The 20,404-nt window shown below is 36.7% G+C and overlaps 1 protein-coding gene across 4 annotated transcripts in view; it reads left to right on the plus strand.

The window, feature by feature from the left end:
* cora (erythrocyte membrane protein band 4.1 like coracle) overlaps positions 1 to 20,404 on the plus strand; it is a 230,775-nt gene that overhangs the window by 184,497 nt on the left and 25,874 nt on the right. For 3 of the 4 annotated variants that reach the window (XM_069831604.1, XM_069831605.1, XM_069831607.1), the window contains exons 8-13: positions 467 to 652; positions 1,188 to 1,360; positions 7,718 to 7,869; positions 12,130 to 12,276; positions 14,107 to 14,559; positions 18,647 to 20,155. In XM_069831604.1, the coding sequence (XP_069687705.1) occupies positions 467 to 652; positions 1,188 to 1,360; positions 7,718 to 7,869; positions 12,130 to 12,276; positions 14,107 to 14,559; positions 18,647 to 20,155 (2,620 nt within the window). The remainder of the gene's footprint in view (positions 1 to 466; positions 653 to 1,187; positions 1,361 to 7,717; positions 7,870 to 12,129; positions 12,277 to 14,106; positions 14,560 to 18,646; positions 20,156 to 20,404) is intronic. The other variant, XM_069831606.1, reaches the window with a different exon arrangement.

The following is a 20,404-nucleotide window of genomic DNA, read 5'->3' on the forward strand; positions in this document are numbered from 1 at the left end:
TGTATAGTGCTATCCACTGTGGAAAGTTAAAAGTTTGGAACTTTGCTATTATATTTTGTAAAAATTAATAGCTTGTTGTTATTACAAGATTGTTACATATTCCTAAACCGTGAAAATTTCCAAAATTTTAGGAAATGGGACATATGGTATGAATGGATGATAGCAGAAGTGAAGATTATAATTATATTCAAACATATTCAAAAGAAAATGACCTCTGGGAAGACCAAGGAGTAGATGGAAAGATCTCGCCACAGACAGAACAGAGCACAGGCACTTAATGAAGTCGGCACAAGTCAAAATGTTCCATAATGCCCAATTGATTGCTTGATTAATTACCGTCACTTTCATGAATATATTCGTCTCCTCAGTAACTGAATTCCTTTTTATATAGTGAAAGTTGAGAGAAAAGATTTCTTAATCTGCTGAGTACACAGTAATAATTATGTTTTCTTTTCCCTCCTCTCAGGTTACGTATCAATAGGTTTGCATGGCCGAAGATATTAAAGATTTCATATAAACGACATAACTTCTATATAAAAATTCGTCCTGGGGAATTTGAACAATACGAGTCAACAATTGGCTTCAAGTTGGCCAACCATAGAGCAGCTAAAAAACTTTGGAAAGTTTCCGTAGAACATCATACATTCTTCAGGTAAGTTAAATTGTTTTTGCATGTCTTCTCTCTAGAAATTATTTTACGGAATTATTGTTCGATAATAATAATAATAATAATAATAATAATAATAATAATAATAATAATAATATTAAAAATAATAATAATAATAGTGATATCTTCAAAATTTATTCATTTATAGATCTAGATCCTGTTTTATTTATTTATTTATTTATTTATTTATTTATTCATTCATTCATTTATTTTAATATTCATTTACTTACTTATTTTTCCGTTTATTTGTTTGTGTGCAAGTTTATTTCTTCAAAATGTGTATCTTGCCGCTGAATTTAAGAACTTCCTTCAGTTGTTAGTTTTTCATCTGTGCTTTTGTTTTGATGTTCAGTTTCACTTGAGATAATTCAGCATAGGTACTAATATCGCGTTATATTTTTATATTATTTACTTTTCAAAGTTTTCTGTTAAAATATTTTTATTATTCCACACATTCTTTCAGGCTATCTTTATTTCTATATTTTGTATCCTTTTAAGCCAGTATGATGTGTAATTGCAGGCTAATGACACCAGAACCAACACAGAAAAGTGGACTGTTTCCTCGCTTTGGCTCGAAGTTCAGATATTCTGGACGAACTCACTATGAAACAAAGAAGTCACTCATTGAACGACCTGCTCCTCGTTTCGAACGTAGTCTTAGTGGTAGAGGTCTCACATCTCGAAGCATGGATGGTAAGTTCCGAGAGCATCTATTATCATCTATACATAAGAGAAGCACTCCGTTAAATTAGAGCCAGGGGATTGAAACTCTTGAATTCACATTGAATTCGAAATTGAATGCAAGAGAATTATTTTTCTCTACTATGAAAGAGTAATGGAACGGAGAAAAATTCTCTCCGGCGCTGGGATTTGAACCCGGGTTTTCAGCTCTACGTGCTGATGCTTTATCCACTAAGCCACACCGGATACAACTCCGACGCCGGTTAGAATAGTCTCAGATAAAGCTCCAACTCTTGGGTTCCCTCTAGTGGCCGCCCTCTGCACTACGTCATAGATGTCTATGAACGCAGGACCGAAGTCCACACATGTGCTGAGATGCACTCGATATGAGTGACTAGTTGGCCGGGATCCGACGGAATAAGCGCCGTCTTAAATCACGAAGTGATTTACGCATATCATATATATTATTTTAATGTACCGAAGTACATATGATATTTCCATGCAGATATTCTGCGTCATCATACAATGAAAGAGTAATGGAACGGAGAAAAATTCTCTCCGGCACCGGGATTTGAACCCAGGTTTTCAGCTCTACGTGCTGATGCTTTATCCACTAAGCCACACCGGATACAACTCCGACGCCGGTTAGAATCGTCTCAGATTAAGCTCCAACTCTTGGGTTCCCCTAGTGGCCGCCCTCTGCACTACGTCATAGATGTCTATGAACGCAGGACCAAAGTCCACACATGTGCTGAGGTGCACTCGATATGAGTGACTAGTTGGCCAGGATCCGACGGAATAAGCGCCGTCTTAAATCACGAAGTGATTTACGCATATCATATATATTATTTTATGTACCGAAGTACATATGATATTTCCATGCAGATATTCTGCGTCATCATACGATGAAAGAGTAATGGAACGGAGAAAAATTCTCTCCGGCACCGGGATTTGAACCCGGGTTTTCAGCTCTACATGCTGATGCTTTATCCACTAAGCCACACCGGATACAACTCTGACGCCGGTTAGAATCGTCTCAGATTAAGCTCCAACTCTTGGGTTCCCTCTAGTGGCCGCCCTCTGCACTACGTCATAGATGTCTATGAATGCAGGACCGAAGTCCACACATGTGCTGAGGTGCACTCGATATGAGTGACTAGTTGGTCGGGATCCGACGGAATAAGCGGCGTCTTAAATCACGAAGTGATTTACGCATATCATATATATTATTTTAATGTACCGAAGTACATATGATATTTCCATGCAGATATTCTGCGATGAAAGAGTAATTGAACGGAGAAAAATTCTCTCCGGCGCCAGGATTTGAATCCGGGTTTTCAGCTCTACTGAGAGAATTTTTCTCCGTTCCATTACTCTTTCATCATAGGATGACGCAGAATATCTGCATGGAAATATCATATGTACTTCGGTACATTAAAATAATATATATGATATGCGTAAATCACTTCATGATTTAAGACAGCGCTTATTCCGTCGGATCCCGGCCAACTAGTCACTCATATCAAGTGCACCTCAGCACATTGTGGACTTTGGTCCTGCGTTCATAGACATCTATGATGTAGTGCAGAGGGCGGCCACTAGAGGGAACCCAAGAGTTGGAGCTTAATCTGAGACGATTCTAACCGGCGTCGGAGTTGTATTCGGTTTGGCTTAGTGGATAAAGCATCAGCACGTAGAGCTGAAAACCCGGGTTCAAATCCCGGCACCGGAGAGAATTTTTCTCCGTTCCATTACTCTTTCATCGTACTGTATGGTGACGCAGAATATCTGCATGGAAATATCATATGTACTTCGGTACATTAAAATAATATATATGATATGCGTAAATCACTTCGTGATTTAAGACGGCGCTTATTCCGTCGGATCCCGGCCAACTAGTCACTCATATCGAGTGCACCTCAGCACATGTGTGGACTTCGGTCCTGCGTTCATAGACATCTATGACGTAGTGCAGAGGGCGGCCACTAGAGGGAACCCAAGAGTTGGAGCTTAATCTGAGACGATTCTAACCGGCGTCGGAGTTGTATCCGGTGTGGCTTAGTGGATAAAGCATCAGCACGTAGAGCTGAAAACCCGGATTCAAATCCCGGCACCAGAGAGAATTTTTCTCCATTCCATTACACTTTCATCGTATGATGACGCAGAATATCTGCATGGAAATATCATATGTACTTCGGTACATTAAAATAATATATATTTTTCTCTAGTTTCAAGCGACGAATCTGCACTACAGCTTACATAGTTTGTGTTGTAATTACTTCTTCAATTTTATCTCTGTTCAAAGAAAATAAATTTAAAAAATCTAAACAGGGAAACTTCAGTTCCCAAGTTATCATTGGATAATCTTACCTAATGTACTATGAATGCACCAGGAGAAGTCGCAGTGAATGTATAGGTGGAAAGAGTGATGTTTATGCTACACTCATTGTGGAAAACATAACTTGATTAAGGTTCTGGCTGATATGTACAGCTATTATTCTCAGGCAGTACATCTCACTTGACGTTATGTGTCAGAGGAAGAACAATTGTTTGTATGCAATGGAGGAGGAAAGGAACTGGCCACCCTACCCCATTATCTCCTGGCCTAGTTGCCTCATAAGTGATGCCGTCTTGCTATCACTTGTGAGGTTCAGACCTGTCTTCAGACAGTTGACTAAACAACAAAAAAACAACGTCACATACATAAAAGCACATGTCCAATGTTTGCTGTGTAGGACTAGATAGAACACTAGTGTGCATGCCCAGTCTTCCACCTGTTCCTCCACTTATCGACTCACTGCGACTTCTCCTGGAACTCCTGTATATGTATGTTTTGAATGTTATTAAATATCAAGGTAAAATATATATATTTATGATAATATAAGCTACCATTTACAATACCTTATTTACATCACTTTCACATTTACACATTATGGAATAAAATAAATTACATAAATAGAAAGCTCTCATCTGCTTTTTAATTTACATGTAGGTTTGTGTTGTCTATCTTTAAAAGTACTCAGGCATTTAATAATATACAGGGTGTCCACCATGAACCTGACACATTTGAAATTGCTGTATAATTCATACTGCTTGGGGTAAAAATAAAAGAATGCATGCAATATCAAGAGTAACTCATCAAGTTTTATTAAAAAAATCAGTACACCTCAACATGAGATCCTCTCGTTGCACAAAGAACATCTAGCCTGAATTCAATTTCCTGCCGGTCTTCTGAAGCATCTCGGGCGTAACGGAATTGACGGCATCTCTTATGCGGCCGCGTAGCTATTGAAGATCACGAATTTTGTGGCCTGTATACACTTTGTTCTCGACATATCCCCACAAGAAAAAGTCTAAAGGTGTAATATCCGGTGATCGAGGTGGCTATCTTGTCGGTCCATCATGCCCAATCCAGCGACCGGGAAATTGTGTGTCGAGAAATTCTCGAACGATCAGCCTCCAATGTGGTGGGGTGCCGTCCTGTTGAAAGATGACGTTCGGCTGCAAATGCATTAACTGAGGCACAACAAATTAGTCCAACATGTCGAGGTAGGTATTGCGTGTAACTGTTTGTTCTGCAAAGAAAAAGGGGCCAATGATCAAATTGTGCATCAATCCGCACCACACATTTAATTTCGGGCTGTCACGAATGTGTTCCACAATGCAGCGTGGGTTTTCTGACCCCCAAATACGCGCATTATGTGTGTTGACTTTGCCCGAGAAATGAAAAGTGGCCTCATCAGAAAAAGCAATGCGAGTTAAAAATGTTGGGTCTTCATCAATGTGCTGTAACATGTCGATAGCAAATGCCTGCCTCTTATTACCGTCATCTGGTTTCAGTTCATGAACCAACTGCAATTTGTATGCATGAAACCCAAGAGAGCGATGCAGTATCTTATGTACTGTGGACTTCGGCATCTGCAGTTCTCGTCCCGCTTGTCGAACTGACTTGCGTGGACTTTGTTCATACGCCTGTCTCACTGCTGCTACACGCTCCTCTGATACGCGCACATTACCGCCACCATGCAATTTCACTACACTTCCCGTTGCCAAAAAGTGCTGTTTCCATGTCTTAATGGTGTTCCGTGATGGTGGGTCCTTCTAGAACACGCGCCGAAAGTTGCGTTGCACTTGAATCACCGAATTTGTTTCAGCATTCAGCATACCACCAGATCGCTTGTGCTCGCTCTTGCGCTGTCGCCATTTTGACTTAAGCTACCGCAGCGCCACGTACAACCTCTCGCGCGGGTTTTTAAAAATAGCCAACGAAATTTCCACAGTTTCTCTACATATTGCAATGCATGTTACCAACTTATTTCCATTCATTGATTTTTGGCAGCCAAATGAACTGTGTCAGGTTCATGGTGGACACACTGTATATTACACACCGGTGTAATATGAAAAGAAGACCACAAATACCAATTCAGAGATGGCATGAACAGCTCTTAGAGCCAGATTTGGTCTAATCATGAAAGAGATAGGGATGATGATGATGATGATGATTGGTGGTAGTAATTTAAACTCGTTTGTGATTCAAAAATATATTCTAATGCATCATTTCTGTATGATACAAGAGAAAAAAAAAAAGAGAAAGAGAGTTAATAATAATAATGATAATAATTATTATTAAATTAAATGCAGAATAAATATGGGAAATGCGTGTTACTATTCGGTTGAGAAGCTTTTATCGTCTAGTCTGCTCTCAAAAAATCATGCACGTTAGAATTTATAAAACAATTTTATTACCAGTTGTTCTGTATGGTTGTGAAACTTGGACTCTCACTTTGAGAGAGGAGGAACAGAGGTTAAGGGTGTTTGAGAATAAGGTGCTTAGAAACAATTTTTTGGCTAAGAGGGATGAAGTTACAGGAGAATGGAGAAAGTTACACAATGCAGAACTGAATGCATTTTATTCTTCATCTGACATAATTAGGAACATTAAATCCAGACGCTTGAGATGGGCAGGGCATGTAGTACGTATGGGCAAATCCAGAAATGTATATAAAGTGTTAGTTGGGAGACCGGAGGGAATAAGACATTTGGGGAGGCTGAGACGTAGATGCGGCAATGAACTTCCGGATTTCTTAAAAGCCGTAAATAAGTGTATTATTATTATTATTATTATTATTATTATTATTATTATTATTATTATTTCTTTAGTACCGGTATGTCACACTTCAGCTATGTGATCTCTTTTTTATTTTATGATTCTTTGATTAGAGGTTTGACTGACTTTCTGGAAGAAAAAAAGAGATGAATAGATGATGATGATGAGGGCTGCCAACTTTTCAAATACACAATACAGGACACTTGATGCATCAACATCAAACATCAGTGCAGTGCATTGACATTGGCATCTCATCTTTTACTTCAGATTATAACAATTACCGTGAAAACATGTTGAGTGTTAGTTTTAATAATTTAACTTTATTTTTGTAATCTATGTGTACATAGGCCTTAAAAAATAAGAAAAAAATTTGTCATTTGGAAAACTGTATTCAGTTCATTTTTTGGCTTCCACTAAAAGTTGTTCCTGGTTTTCAATCCTATTAAGCATAGCACAGCACGTACGAAGCTGCTGCTGCCACTGAACAGTAGCTATAACAGCAGCAATTGAAAACAACAAGAAGTCTCATGTATAGGGCTTCCTCATGATCATTTAACTAGAATGCTCCGTGGTTTTTAGAACAACATAAAGAATAAAGATAAATATGAGGAAATGTAATGATTGAGACTTCTTTTGAAATGGTGCTTGCAGATTTTTATGAGAGTGAATTGATATATCGTGAAGTGTCTTGGTACAAGGATTACAACTACAGACAATTAGTGTGCCAAATTGCATTAAAACATTTCAGTGTCTTAAGAAGTCATTCTTTCTTTATTTTTTTTTATTCCGCCTTCCCTCCATATAAAGAATGTTTTTCAAATTGCGTCAGTTTTTCACCATTTAATAATTAATTAATCCATGGTGCGACAGACCATGAAGAGCCAAGGACAACCAGCCGACTATTGGCCTCACGTCCACATGCCTCAGCAGAGATGAACAATCATCCAACCAGCAAGGAGTAATGCCTGGTTAGCATGATGATCCCCCCAGCCATTATAGCTGGTTTTCGAAGCTGAAGTTTGTTACCTAGTGTAGCTCACCAAATTTTCATGGTGATTGGTGGCCAGTGGTCCCATACACTGGCCAAAATTTTGTAAGAATATTCCTTTCCTATGACGGCTTGAACCAGCACCCATTTCGTAATCTGAGTCCAGGCATTATGCCTTAGACCATGATGCTACAGCATGGAACTTTCACCATTTAGATTTCAGATACATACACGTATACTCTATATATCTTATGCCTTACATATTTTTGTTTAGCGCTGGCTGGCCCCAGACAAACAGAAGAAGATTTCAACAAGAGGCATACCATGTCACATCCTCCCGAACACATTCCGGATATGGAACACATTGATGATAAACCAAAACCCGTGAAAGATCTGAAGAAGAAGGAGGAAAAGCTCAAAGAGAAGGTAAATCAATTTTTTTGTCATTTAGTAGAGGTAATTTTTTTTTATCTGTGACATCATCTCCTGATCATTCTCACTGTAAGTTACGGAAATACATTTCTTTTCTTGTTCTACTTGGTATACATTTACTCCTGTTGTTCTCTAATAATTATAATTGCTGAGAATGCTAATCTGGAAGAATTTTGATTGATTAATTGTTCATATTCAGAATCTTTCGTTTAAGTTTCATAAAACTATACAGTGATTCACTCCAGGTGCCATGCATTCATTAATTTTTCCTGCATTTTAAATCCTTATTCTGTTGAATAATACTGTATTTCTTTATTTAATTACTATTTATAAAAAAATATTTTTAAGTATGTACTCATATTTATTTCAATGTCATACATTACGTATCATTATGAAATTGAACAGTTCAATCCGTATTTATATTAAAAAAATAACGTACAAGTTGACCTTGATGATTTGTGTGTAGATCCAATGTATGCGGGTTCAATTCTGGCAAAGGGCGAGGATTTTTAGGCAGAAGAAGGCTTAATTTTTCTCATGGATGAAGTAGTAGTCATTGGCCTAATGTAATAGGTTCTCTCTATATGTAAAAGATCCCTTGAAGGTAAAATTATATATTCAGATGACTCATTTTTACTCTGTCCTCATGTCTTGGTAAGTCATATCACCACTATAACCACTGCGAAGAATGAGTGGGAGCATGTCGCCAACATTCTGTGTGTAGCAATACGTGTTTGCATACATATACTGCGGTGGTCTAGTGGCTAGAACATGGACTTATAATCCTGTGGACCCGGGTTCAATCCTTGGTGTATCCTCGATTTATAACTTGTCTTGGACAAGCCCGTAGTCTAGGTAACACGGGTTTTCTCTGGGAGCTTCAGTTCTCTTGTGGCATCCCAACAAATCTCCATTATCATATTTCATCTCATTGTGGGTGTAGCGTAGACCAGCCTTCTATGGTACACTCTGAGCAACGACTTCGTCGGTAAATTGATCCACACAACTGGCTCCATATGGGTGAATGACGAATAGTCAAGTACCTGCCTTTAGTTAAAAATAAAAACAAATTGAAAATGGATATCTGTCTGAGACCAATTGAACTTAGCTGTCAGTTACTCAACATTGGAAATCTCCAGACTTTAATATACAAATAGGTACCCTTCTCACTGTTTCAGTAGTGGATTAAGTACTTACTTTTGTTAAGGACAACATTTTAAACATAAATTAATATGTGAAGAATATTCAGAGTGACTTAATATTTGTAATATTATTTTACGATTTCATTTATTTTAGTGATACATATTGTATATAGTTTCTTCTTTCTATGCCTTTACCCTCAGTTGTGCTTCTTGCTACTGTTCTTACTAACCTTGGTACTTCTAAGTTACAAAGCTTAGTGATTTGGCTCTTAATAAGAAGTTAGTCATCTGGTCTTTTCATTAACAAACATTAAAATGTGAAGCTTCTTTTGAAGCACTTTGCTAAGTTAGAATTTATGTGATGCAATGTCATGCGTATGTAGAATCCAGAGAGATGGTTACATGAGTTTTTGTTGTTATTGAGATATTTAGAAGTTTGGCACTATAGAAAAACAGATTAGAAAAATGAGTAAATTAAAGTTAACTGAGTTTGATCTCTGCAGATCCTATAGAAAATTAAAAATGGACATGGATTTCTTTGCAAATCTTACTTAAAAATACGACAAAGACCAGACGGCAGCAGGATGATTATATAATGTAGTATTTGCTTTCAGGTGAAATTCTTCTGTGTATTGAGTGGAGAAAAGAATCTTTCGTTCGTTAATTTATTAACCCTTCAGTGCTTTTCTGCTGTAACTAACATATTAACTGGGCAGTTATCATGAGACAACATACAGATTAAAAAGTAAAGTGTAAGAAGGCATAAAGAAAACGAATTTTTTCTGTACCAATTAATTCTTTGTTTAATTGAGAAGTTAAAAAAAAATCCAAGTGTGTGTGTAGCAAAAAATATTGTACATTTTGTAATAGTGCTATGCTCTATAACACTATTACGCAACATTTTTGATTACCATAAGCTATTTTCTTGCACAATAAAGTTTACTACTTTGATCAAAACAAGTACCAAATTCTTTTCCTTGAACATATCTTTCCTTGTAAGACAAAAATTAGTAGAAACTTATGCGGTAATTTTAAAACACTACAATGAGAGAGAGATATCTGGACACAAAATCCACTGATTAATTCTCGCCTTTCCCGAGGACAAATGTCTTTGGAGACAAGTGAAAATGCAGAAACCTTTGATGATTGAGTCAGAAAATACATGGAAATGAAATATTTCTTTAAATAACTTTCGGGGACTAATGTATTAAGTGTTTTTTGTGGGGGAGGGGGGCACTACATAGCCGAAGTTAATAGTCTTATTTGATTTTGCTGTCTTCATATAATTTAACGTTTTTCATGTGTTATATCTATTTGTAATTCGACAGACATTAATACTTGTGTACATCAGTTTCATTTTGAAAAACAAATGAAGACAGTTACAATTCTTTATATAAAAAAAACATTATAATGTACACTTAAAAGAAATCGGATGTTGCAAGTAAATATGTTTTTTAATCTGGTGTCGTGAAAATAATAGACATTGTTAGACATATTAGTGATATGCTGTAAATACTGAATTCGGAGTAGATTCAGTTCAATAATCCTGCAAAATCAAAATTCAGAATATCTTCCATAAAAATCCAGACACATTGTGTTAGTTTGAGAAGAATTTTATCTTCTAAACTAGACTGCTAAAAGCATAAGCAACAATGTACTCGTAAAATATAACATTACTGGGGGGGGGGGGGGGACGTTGGTGAGAGGTTACTGAGAGTATATGCATAATCTTTTTTGTATTATGTCCAGTTTCCCTACAAAATGGAAATAAGTCGTTATCTGCATTCTGTTTAATGATTTTATCGCTATTGAAAACTTTGCATTTCATTCAGTTTTATAGATTTTTCACTTTTAGACTCTAGTGACAGGTATATTGATATGATAATAGCACTTGCATGCTGCTCCATAGAAGTATCTTGTCAAAATTATCACATATAGGTTGGGCTGAAAATAACTCCCTACTGGAAATTAGGGTAGGGTGGCTAATTCCTTTCCTCCTCCATTGCATACATCGCTGACTAGTAACTTATTACACTAATGTATACAAACAATTGTTCTTCCTCTGATACATATCGTCAAGTGAGATGTACTACCTGAGAATAATAGATGTACATATCAGCCAGAACCTCAATCAGATGTAGAAATGTTGCATATATTAATGTATTGTCATGAAACTTATAGGATGTTTTCTTTATAGTGATAGAAAGTTACCCATAATGGCACATCGCAAGACACTGCAGAAAAAACCTCGAGGTCAGAGGAAAATGTGTAATTGATACGGGATATGTTCACTAGAAGTCCCAAGAAGCTCCATCAGACAGTTACAGTCTTGCACTGATAGTTCTTGACAGTAACGCGGCTTCCACGAACGAATATTCCATTCCTTCTTTAAAATATTTCGAATCATGTAGCAGATAAGACCACTTTCACGAGGGGCCTATCATTTTTAACATTTTGTGGCTTCCTGTACCAATTGCACTTTTTCTTCTGACTTGAATTCGAAGGACAATCACTTCTGTGAACGTATCCTATGTTCATGATATTGTAATGGCAATTCTTGATGGTCTTGGGATCCACTGTTGCATGAGGCCCATGCACTGTCCACCTACATCTCTGCACTTGTATGACGTCAGACTTCGTAATAGGCAGACAAATGAGCTTTTTCCTACAGTGTCGTGTGATGCGCCATTATGGATGACTTTTTACCAATGTAAAGAAAACATCTTGCAAGTTTAATGCCAATGCATTAATATATACAAAATTTATTAGTATTTCCAATGGGAGTTACTTTCCGCCCACACTGTAGTTCACCATTTGAAAGTGGATCCGTGCTGCATAAAGGAGGAGGAGGATTATGACAGGCAAAAGGGGGAATATCTCGCAAAAATCTGCCCTAAAACTGCTTTTTTTTCACCACAAGTTCTTTCACTTAAACTAATCTGGATTTGAATCAGGGTCACCATTACGAAAATCTGAGATCTTTTGCATTCAACTAATTTTGCGGTATTAAAAAATAGCTTTAATATAAAATTTGAGAGATTATTGCTGTGGAGAATTAGCATGCCTTCTATTTTCTGAATGTATGTTGTCACGTGTTAACTTGGTGTGTCAGTTGGTGCGCAAGTCAAGTACGGGCACAACATCAGCCAGCTCATCCAGCTCTATGGAGGGCGAGTATGAGGCTCAGACACGAGAAGAAGCACAGCAGCAGGCAGATGGGAGTGGCTCGGAAGGGCCTGGAGGCGAAGCAAAACCCAAGGTAGTCCATACACGTGGCCCATGTGTGGATAATGCAGCATCAGCTTGGTCCTACTTTTTTTGTGTTGTATTTCATCTGCTTAAACCAGTCCATGTGTCAAGCCCTGTGGTTTATATGTATTTAGTTATTTTTGTTTTGTTTTTCACAAGTGTTACACATACTGCTTATTAATTTTCTAAGTTCAATGGCAATGTATGGGAACAAACTATGATGTCATGTGATAAGCTGATGTTTGTATGTACTCAAAGTGACTGTCAAATGTGTAGAGGTCGCGAGACACAGTAATGTGAATTGTTCTCATTTTACCAATTTTGTGCACATTTCTTTATACTTCTCCCATAATCTCCCCCACCCCTCCCCCAAAAAAACGCACTTTTGAATCGCAGAATACACGAATGCATATAATAACGCGAAAAAAAATTCATGTTTTTGAACGAATTCCAGTAATACTTGTGTTTTATTCATGAAATATTAACAAGAGTGTATTTTTAAGTAATACTCGTATTTTTATAATTTCCATTTTTTTTTTTCAATGGCACGTTTCATTCTGTCATTTTGTCAACAAATGAATCAAAGAAAATTAGTAGGCTTGCTGGGATCTAGCCTTATGTGTATTAATGTATTTAAATCTATGTAAATTGTAAAAAACTGAAAACTGACATTGAAAATGCTCTACACAATGTTAAAAATAAGCATTGAGTATTTAGAATGATGGTGTATTCATAGAAATAAGAAAACAAAGTCTAATAAACATGGGTCCTAAAATTAATATCTTCGGAGATATGAGTACTTGTCTGTTCATCAACATCATAGGAGATACTGAATGTGATTTCCATTAAAAAAAAGTGTTAGTATTCTGAGAGGTGGTAGTATTCATGAAAATGTCTCAAAGAATTGAAGGAAAATACTTTTACATACATAAAAATATAATATGCTTAGGTTGGATTATTTATAATCATTGGCATTTCGTATATATTTTATTCCTGCATTAATTAATTCATTCAGTTCCTTCTTGAAGATGTTTTCACAGTGCTCAACATATGGACTTCTTAGAACACAGCACAGTTTTTATTGCATCTGTACGACTTTAGTTTCCCTTGTTTTCAGTATTTATTATTTGTTAGAAACTCCAGTCTCTTGGAAGCTTGTTGCTGTATTTGTGCTGTCTTTTATTTACAGTTAAATGGATGTTGTGTGGCTGTAATTTTGTTCTTTCTTTATTCTTTTTCAAATTAGTTTGTAGTTCTTTTTTACAGGTGATTGTGTAGTGATAAGATGAAACATCTCTTCCAGGATTTTAATGTAGCACACACTCCATTTCTTGTAGGAGTGTTAAATTGTCTTTATATCTTTCAGTAGCTTGTGAAATAAACGGAACATGGTACCTAGTTTTGGCATACTATTTTCAAGAAGTGTTCTAGTTACTTGGATGGTGATTGGGATAGATTTTGCTATTTTTTGTATATTGTATTTATTGATGAAATCCATCACACATTATGGATGATGAGGACGAGACTGATTCATAACAACTGAAAACTTCTGCTACATTTCCCTTTTCTGTAACATATAAATGCTGGATTTTTATAATTGACCCCAATGAAAAAGCAAAGATAGGAGCTTTGCTTTGTGTTTGCAATATGTATTTATTATTTTTATAAAATATGGATTGATGCTATAAGCATGAATATTTCCTCCCAGCTGAGTAATAAATTTTGAGTTATGCCTTCATTTTTTTATTCTGCTGACTGCTTGAGCCTGGGACTGTGTCACTGCCATCCCGCATGCGCATGGTTGTTTATTGTTTACAAATTATTTCTTTTTTCCTAACAGAAACCTGTGGGAGGTGTCGCTGTGTTACCACCAGGAGCTTTGAATTTTGGAAAGTCAAAAAAGAAAGATAAAGATAAAGATAAAGATGGTGAAAAAGATCTGCAGGATGAGAAAGAAAACAGAAACGAGTTGAACAATGAGAACGAATCCGACTTGATAAATGACGACTCTGTGATCAACACCTCGACAGAAGAAAAATCGCCTGTGGGGAAGATGGGCAAGAAGGAGAAGAAGGATAAAGAGAAAAAGGAGAAGGAAAAGAAAGAGAAAGAAAAGAAGGACAAGAAAGAGAAAGATAAGGAGAACGAAAAGAAGGAAAAGGACAAGGAGAAAGATAAAGACAAGGAAAAAGAAAAAGAAAAGGATAAAGATAAGGACAAAGAGAAAGAAAAGGAAAAAGATAAAGACAAAGACAAGGACAAGGAGAAAGATAAAAAGGAGAAATCGAAAAAGGTAGGAACTTCTTAAACAATTCGAAGCATTTTATACATAAGTTTGACAAGCATTTTAGGTTGCAGACTCTACTTGATGTCGTGTTATTGCATATTGTTTATATTAGGTTAGCACATACGCACATTTTCAGGAGGACTGAGTACGAAAGTATGTAAACCTATATAGCAGTCATTTGTTTCGTGTAGATCTGATTTTGTTCAGTAACTCGTAATTTATTGAGCCTTGTTAGGTCTTATAGAGTTGTAATTTATTGAGCCTTGTTAGGTCTTATAGAGTTGAATCACATTTAATGTGAAATAGGTTTTAAATGACATTCCATCATACAAGATAAAGAAGAAAAAGTTGGCAGGAGTAACAAATACAGGTCATAGTTACAATAGATACCAGTCTTGTCCATTTCTCATTCTCTCCAGCCTTTTCCTCTGTAACACACTACTAAGACTCTGACTTCTTTGACGTATCTTTTCTTCTGGTCTCTGTTTGAATATTAATTTATGCAATTTTCAGGCTTTTTTATTGGCAATATAAATGTATATTCTGATTTCTTAAGACTATATTTAAGAGAAATTTTGAAATGATAACATATTTCGGTTATATTTTAGAATATCTTTTTCTTATAAAAATGTTAAAATAAATTTTAATATTGTAAATGTAACATTGGGAACAAATTCTTCTCAGGTCCCCCACCCCCAGGCACCTTTAGAAAATATTGGGTATTTACAGTAGGCTACAGTTGAAATGGTCAGTGGTTGCATATTTTTCTAAAAGAATGTTCAGGGAAGAATTTAATCACTAAACTTTAATATTATTACTTCCATGGCCAATTTTATCTTTTTCAAATTATGAAATGTTCTGAAATCAATTATTCAAAATAATTTTATTCATTGGAAAGTATGGAAATAATAGATTTCTACCCTGGGAACCAATATTAATAAAGTACTTTCTCTAGCTTGGGTATAACAACATGTTTTAGAAATGTAATCTTCATCTTACGATGTTTGGGGACGTATATATGTCCGTTGATGTGACATATTAATGAATTTAAATACTATTATAGTCACAATCATGCCATGGTATGAAAGAAAAATTACACAACCTCGAGCGGGAATCGAACCTGCGACTTCCTGTTCTCCGTTCAGGCACTCTACCACTGAGCTATTGAGTTCGTCTCACGCCAAAGGCTTGGAATTATCCCTTCATACTGGCGACTCTGTTAGCTCAGTGGTAGAGCGCCTGACCGGAGAACAGGAAGTCGCAGGTTCAATTCCCGCTCGAGGTTGTGTAATTTTTCTTTCATACCATGGCATGATTGTGACTATAATAGTATTTAAATTCATTAATATGTCACATCAACGGACGTATATACGTCACCAAACATCGTAAGATGAAGATTACATTTGTAAAAAAAAAAGTTTCTTCACACTCATAAGCAGTGCTGACTAGATCAGACGCTATGGACAGTACTCTATATCCGAGTCGCCAGTATGAAGGGATAATTCCAAGCCTTTGGCGTGAGACAAACTCGATGGCTCAGTGGTAGAGTGCCTGACTGGAGAACAGGAAGTCGCAGGTTCGATTCCCGCTCGAGGTTGTGTAATTTTTCTTTCATACCATGGCATGATTGTGACTATAATAGTATTTAAATTCATTAACATGTTTTAGGTTATACTTCAAGTCCGCCATTAAAAAATGAAGTTCAGATGTATTTATGAGATTAATTGCTTTAGTGCACAAAGATGTAGATTATGAGATGAAGATATTGTATAAAGATTAATTAAAATTGAATAGTTCTTATTTATAATTTTTATGATCATGTTTGATAACAGTAATAGGTGGTAGAAATTCAGGTTCGACTCATTACTGTTGTAGGAATGGGAGATTACTCCCTGTGTTTCTAATGTTTCTCTTTAAATTTAACCCTAGACATGAATAATCTTGTATCTCTAAAATTGTAGAGTTTATTTCAGATTGTGTTGGCCGCCTAGTGGGTGCCCCAACTTCAGAACAGAGTTCTTCATCATAATCACCCAAAAAAGTAGGCAGAAGCACAAATGTCTACCTGACAATGTCTGTGGTGTTAGGATAAAAAAATTTCTATGCGGACTTGGATTCGGAGCATGAAAGGAACAAATAATTGCCTTAACAATATCAACTGCAATTCTGCTTACTATTCCAATATACAGGTGTAACAAAATAACTATTCCTAATTTTCTGATATGATAGAGGGCATGAAATTAAACATTTTTTCTTAATAAAGTAATGCCTGGAAATGCTTTGTTTTCAAGTGATAGTGGTATGAAGGGAAAAAATGAAAGAATCTCAACTGAGAAAGTTACTTTATTTACTTTCTACACACTAACTTTTTTTTTATCTAATACCAGATATTAAAAAATGGTATTGACAAATTATAGGAGCTATAATGCCATATGATTGAACAGTGAATCCTTCAAAATATCTGTGGTCAGTTACGAAGATCGTCAAAAGCAAGAATAATTCTAGCAACTAATTCTGCTGTGTCGATGGGTGTTTCATAAACAATTGATTTAATATAACCCCAAAAACACAAAAATCAACTGTGTCATGTCTGGGGAACGTGGCGGCCAAGCAACTGAACGACCTGTTCTTCCTTTCCAACGTTTCGGAAAATGTACATTTAAATAATTTCGACAATTTAAGGAGAAATGTGCGGGTTTTCCATCATGTTGAAAGATCATGTTTCTCGAACATCTTTAAGTAACTCCGGAATATGGCACTGAGGGTGTTGCTCCTCATAGATTTGCTTTGCCAAATTAGCATTGCTGTAAGCTGCTCCAAATGCCTTATGCATGTCTGAAAATTGAATATTTGTATACCGATGCATTTTAATACCATGAAATTAAATAAAAAGAGCTCACAGACGATATTTTGTGACATACAACAGCAAACTAATTTAAATTATTATTTCCATGGTAACAAGAACAGCTGAAACATAAATGCAGCCATAATGTGAGTGATGAGCTCTGTCTTTTATACGAAGCATTTCCAGACACTACTTTATTAAGAAAAAATGTTTATTTTCATAACTTCTATGACATCAGAAAATTGTTACACCCTGTATAATTCATGTTCTCATTTATGAATAAATAATTTTTATAGTAGAAATGTGGTGAAGGAAGAAGCCAATTCAGATCAAGTCGGAAATACAAGTATAATTCTCTCTGCCTTCATCTCTCTTTTGTCCCATCACCTTTCCTTTTCTTCTGTCTTCTCTTCTCACCATGCCTCTCCCTCTTCATCTTCACCCTCTCTCTTTTTTACACAAACAGACGACATTACATCTAGGAAACTGAAGTCTGTGTTTCATAATGAGGAAGGATTGAACATTTCTTCACGTTAATTATGAAAAGTTTCACTTTTTATTAAATTGAATGCTCACGAGTCCTCTTGAATTTGTGAAATTGGCTTAGCGTAGAATGTTTGTAGTTAAGTTATATGCCTGGAATGCATGATATGTTTATGTTTTACTTGTGCGTCAACTTGCTGATGCACGTCATTTCATCCTCATTCGTCATGAGATAGAAATACAACGTTTTGCTAAGCATGTCTGTTAATTTAATTCCAAATCCATATATTCTGTCGGAATTTTTGTGTCTTCCTTTTTATAAAAAAAAAATCATACAGTTGTATATAATATGCCATATAGCATAACAGTATTAATCTTTGTATTAGTATTTCTTACTACCATTGATTTTGCAAGAAGAGTACAGTGCCACGAAATGTTATTTGTTTGTAGCTGAGAATAATTTATCTGTATCTTAACAATGTACAAAACATTAAAAAAATTAACATGAATATGAGACTCAAGTGGACATGACTTATATTAAGAAAACATAGTTAGCATGTAATTCTTATAAGTCTATCATAGATTGTGATACTGAACAAAGAATTGAAATTTGTTGATCTGCAGACATAGTAATTGCTGCATGAATTTCAGTTTTGTTCCTATTATTAAATTTTTTTCCTTAGCATAGAAATGCGTATTTTGTATCTTTAAGCATGACCTTCTTTTTTATTTCTGCATGTATTTCTTATTGTTTCTGGAATACAGAGTCCTGGTTTCCTGTTTAGCAAGAGTCCAAAGGATAAGGACAAGGACAAAGAGAAGGACAAATCAAAGGATAAGGATAAAGAAAAGGACAAATCAAAAGAAGTTAAAGATTCTGATAAAGATAAGAAAGACAAAAAGAATAAGAAGAAAGGAAAGGGGAAAGGTAAGGAAGATGGCGAGGATGAAGTGTCTTCCACGCAGACAACACCAGAGAAGGAAAGCGGTGATAAAGAAAAGAGCCCCACTGGAGCCAGGATGCCTCCACTGGGTGGAGGACCTCCTCAGGGCTCTCCACAACTACCTGGTTATACCCGTGAATACGACTATGTTGCCGAAGATAACATGACTCCAACAGGAAGAAAATTCTTACCACAAGATCACGGATTTACATATGAAGAACGTGAACGACAAAACCAACAGCTGGCTGGTGCAGGAGGGGAAATCTCGGAACTTCAGCGCTCTCCAACAGCAAACAGACGAGCTACTGGCTTGGCTTTCAACTATGCTCCAGGTGAAGACAAGAAAGTGGCTGAGACTGCTGAGAAGCGAAAGCATTTGACTGACAAGAATGCTGCTGGTGTTAAAGACGGTGCAACTCCAGGTGGTATCAAGACACCAGGTCTGGACTATGTGGAGTCAGCAGCCAGGAAAGAACAGGCCAAAGCTGCCACAACTGCTGGTCAAGGCTCTGATCCATATTACACTTCAGAGGGCAACATTTCTCCTGGTGCGAGGAGAGCCCTTGATATGAGAACAGGGGGTGGTTTTGTTCCTAAGCAGCAACAACAGCAAGCAGGGTATGACCCAGATGGTTACAGGACTGGTCAACCAGTTCATAATATTAATTATGACGAAGGTTTAGGTGGAGGCAGATTCCCGTACGGAGCTGCTGGCAAAGACGCATCTTCTGCATCTGGTTTCCCATATGGAGCTGGGAATGAAGGTTATGAAGGCTCAGGAACTTTGCCTTCTAGTGCAGATTTCATAGCCCATGAATCTGGCCGATACCCTGTATATGGTGCAGAAAACCAGCAAGTTGGTTACTTCTCACCTGGAAGTGCAGCCAATGAATCCTTCACAGGAGGGAAACCTGCCAATGCTGCTGCTATGGCAGGAGTAGGAGCAGGAACAAAATCAAAAAAGCTGAAGAAGCATGGAAGTGGTGTTGGAGGTGGTGAGGATGGTGCTTCTGGAAGTGACGGAGAAGATGGCTCCAGCAGTGATGATCTCTCCGATTATGCTGAGGGTAAAGGAGAGAATATCCGCGACCTCAAAGGTGTAGCTAAGCTCAAGTTCCCCAGAACTCAAAAGAAATCAAGTAAAGAAAAAGATGGGAACAAGGACCTAGGCTCGCCTGCTGCTCTCACAGCCCCTAAAATTGTTAAAACGACTACAAAACAGATGGTGGTGAAGGACAAGGAAGGCTTGACACAGAATATTGAGGAGAAAGTGGAGGACCTGACGCCTGGAGGTACAGGGGCCATCACAGTCTCCACACAAGTCAATAAGGTAAACTTCTACTTATCATAGAAAGGGTGAGGTATCAGGGAGTAATAAATTCAATTATAATTGCATTATTATTGCATAAAGTAGCAGGACTGCACTAATTTTTTTAAATATAGTTCTGAATCATCTAATTGTTTGAATTCAATGCATGTGTTTGTTTTATATTTTTTACTGTTGTGTATTTTGTAGCACATGTTTTAACTTAGAATCAGAGCTTGTGACAAGAAGTAGTTTAACTAGTACAGTTGTCAC

The sequence above is a fragment of the Periplaneta americana genome, chromosome 7 (assembly GCF_040183065.1).
Source record: "Periplaneta americana isolate PAMFEO1 chromosome 7, P.americana_PAMFEO1_priV1, whole genome shotgun sequence".
NCBI lineage: Eukaryota > Metazoa > Arthropoda > Insecta > Blattodea > Blattidae > Periplaneta > Periplaneta americana.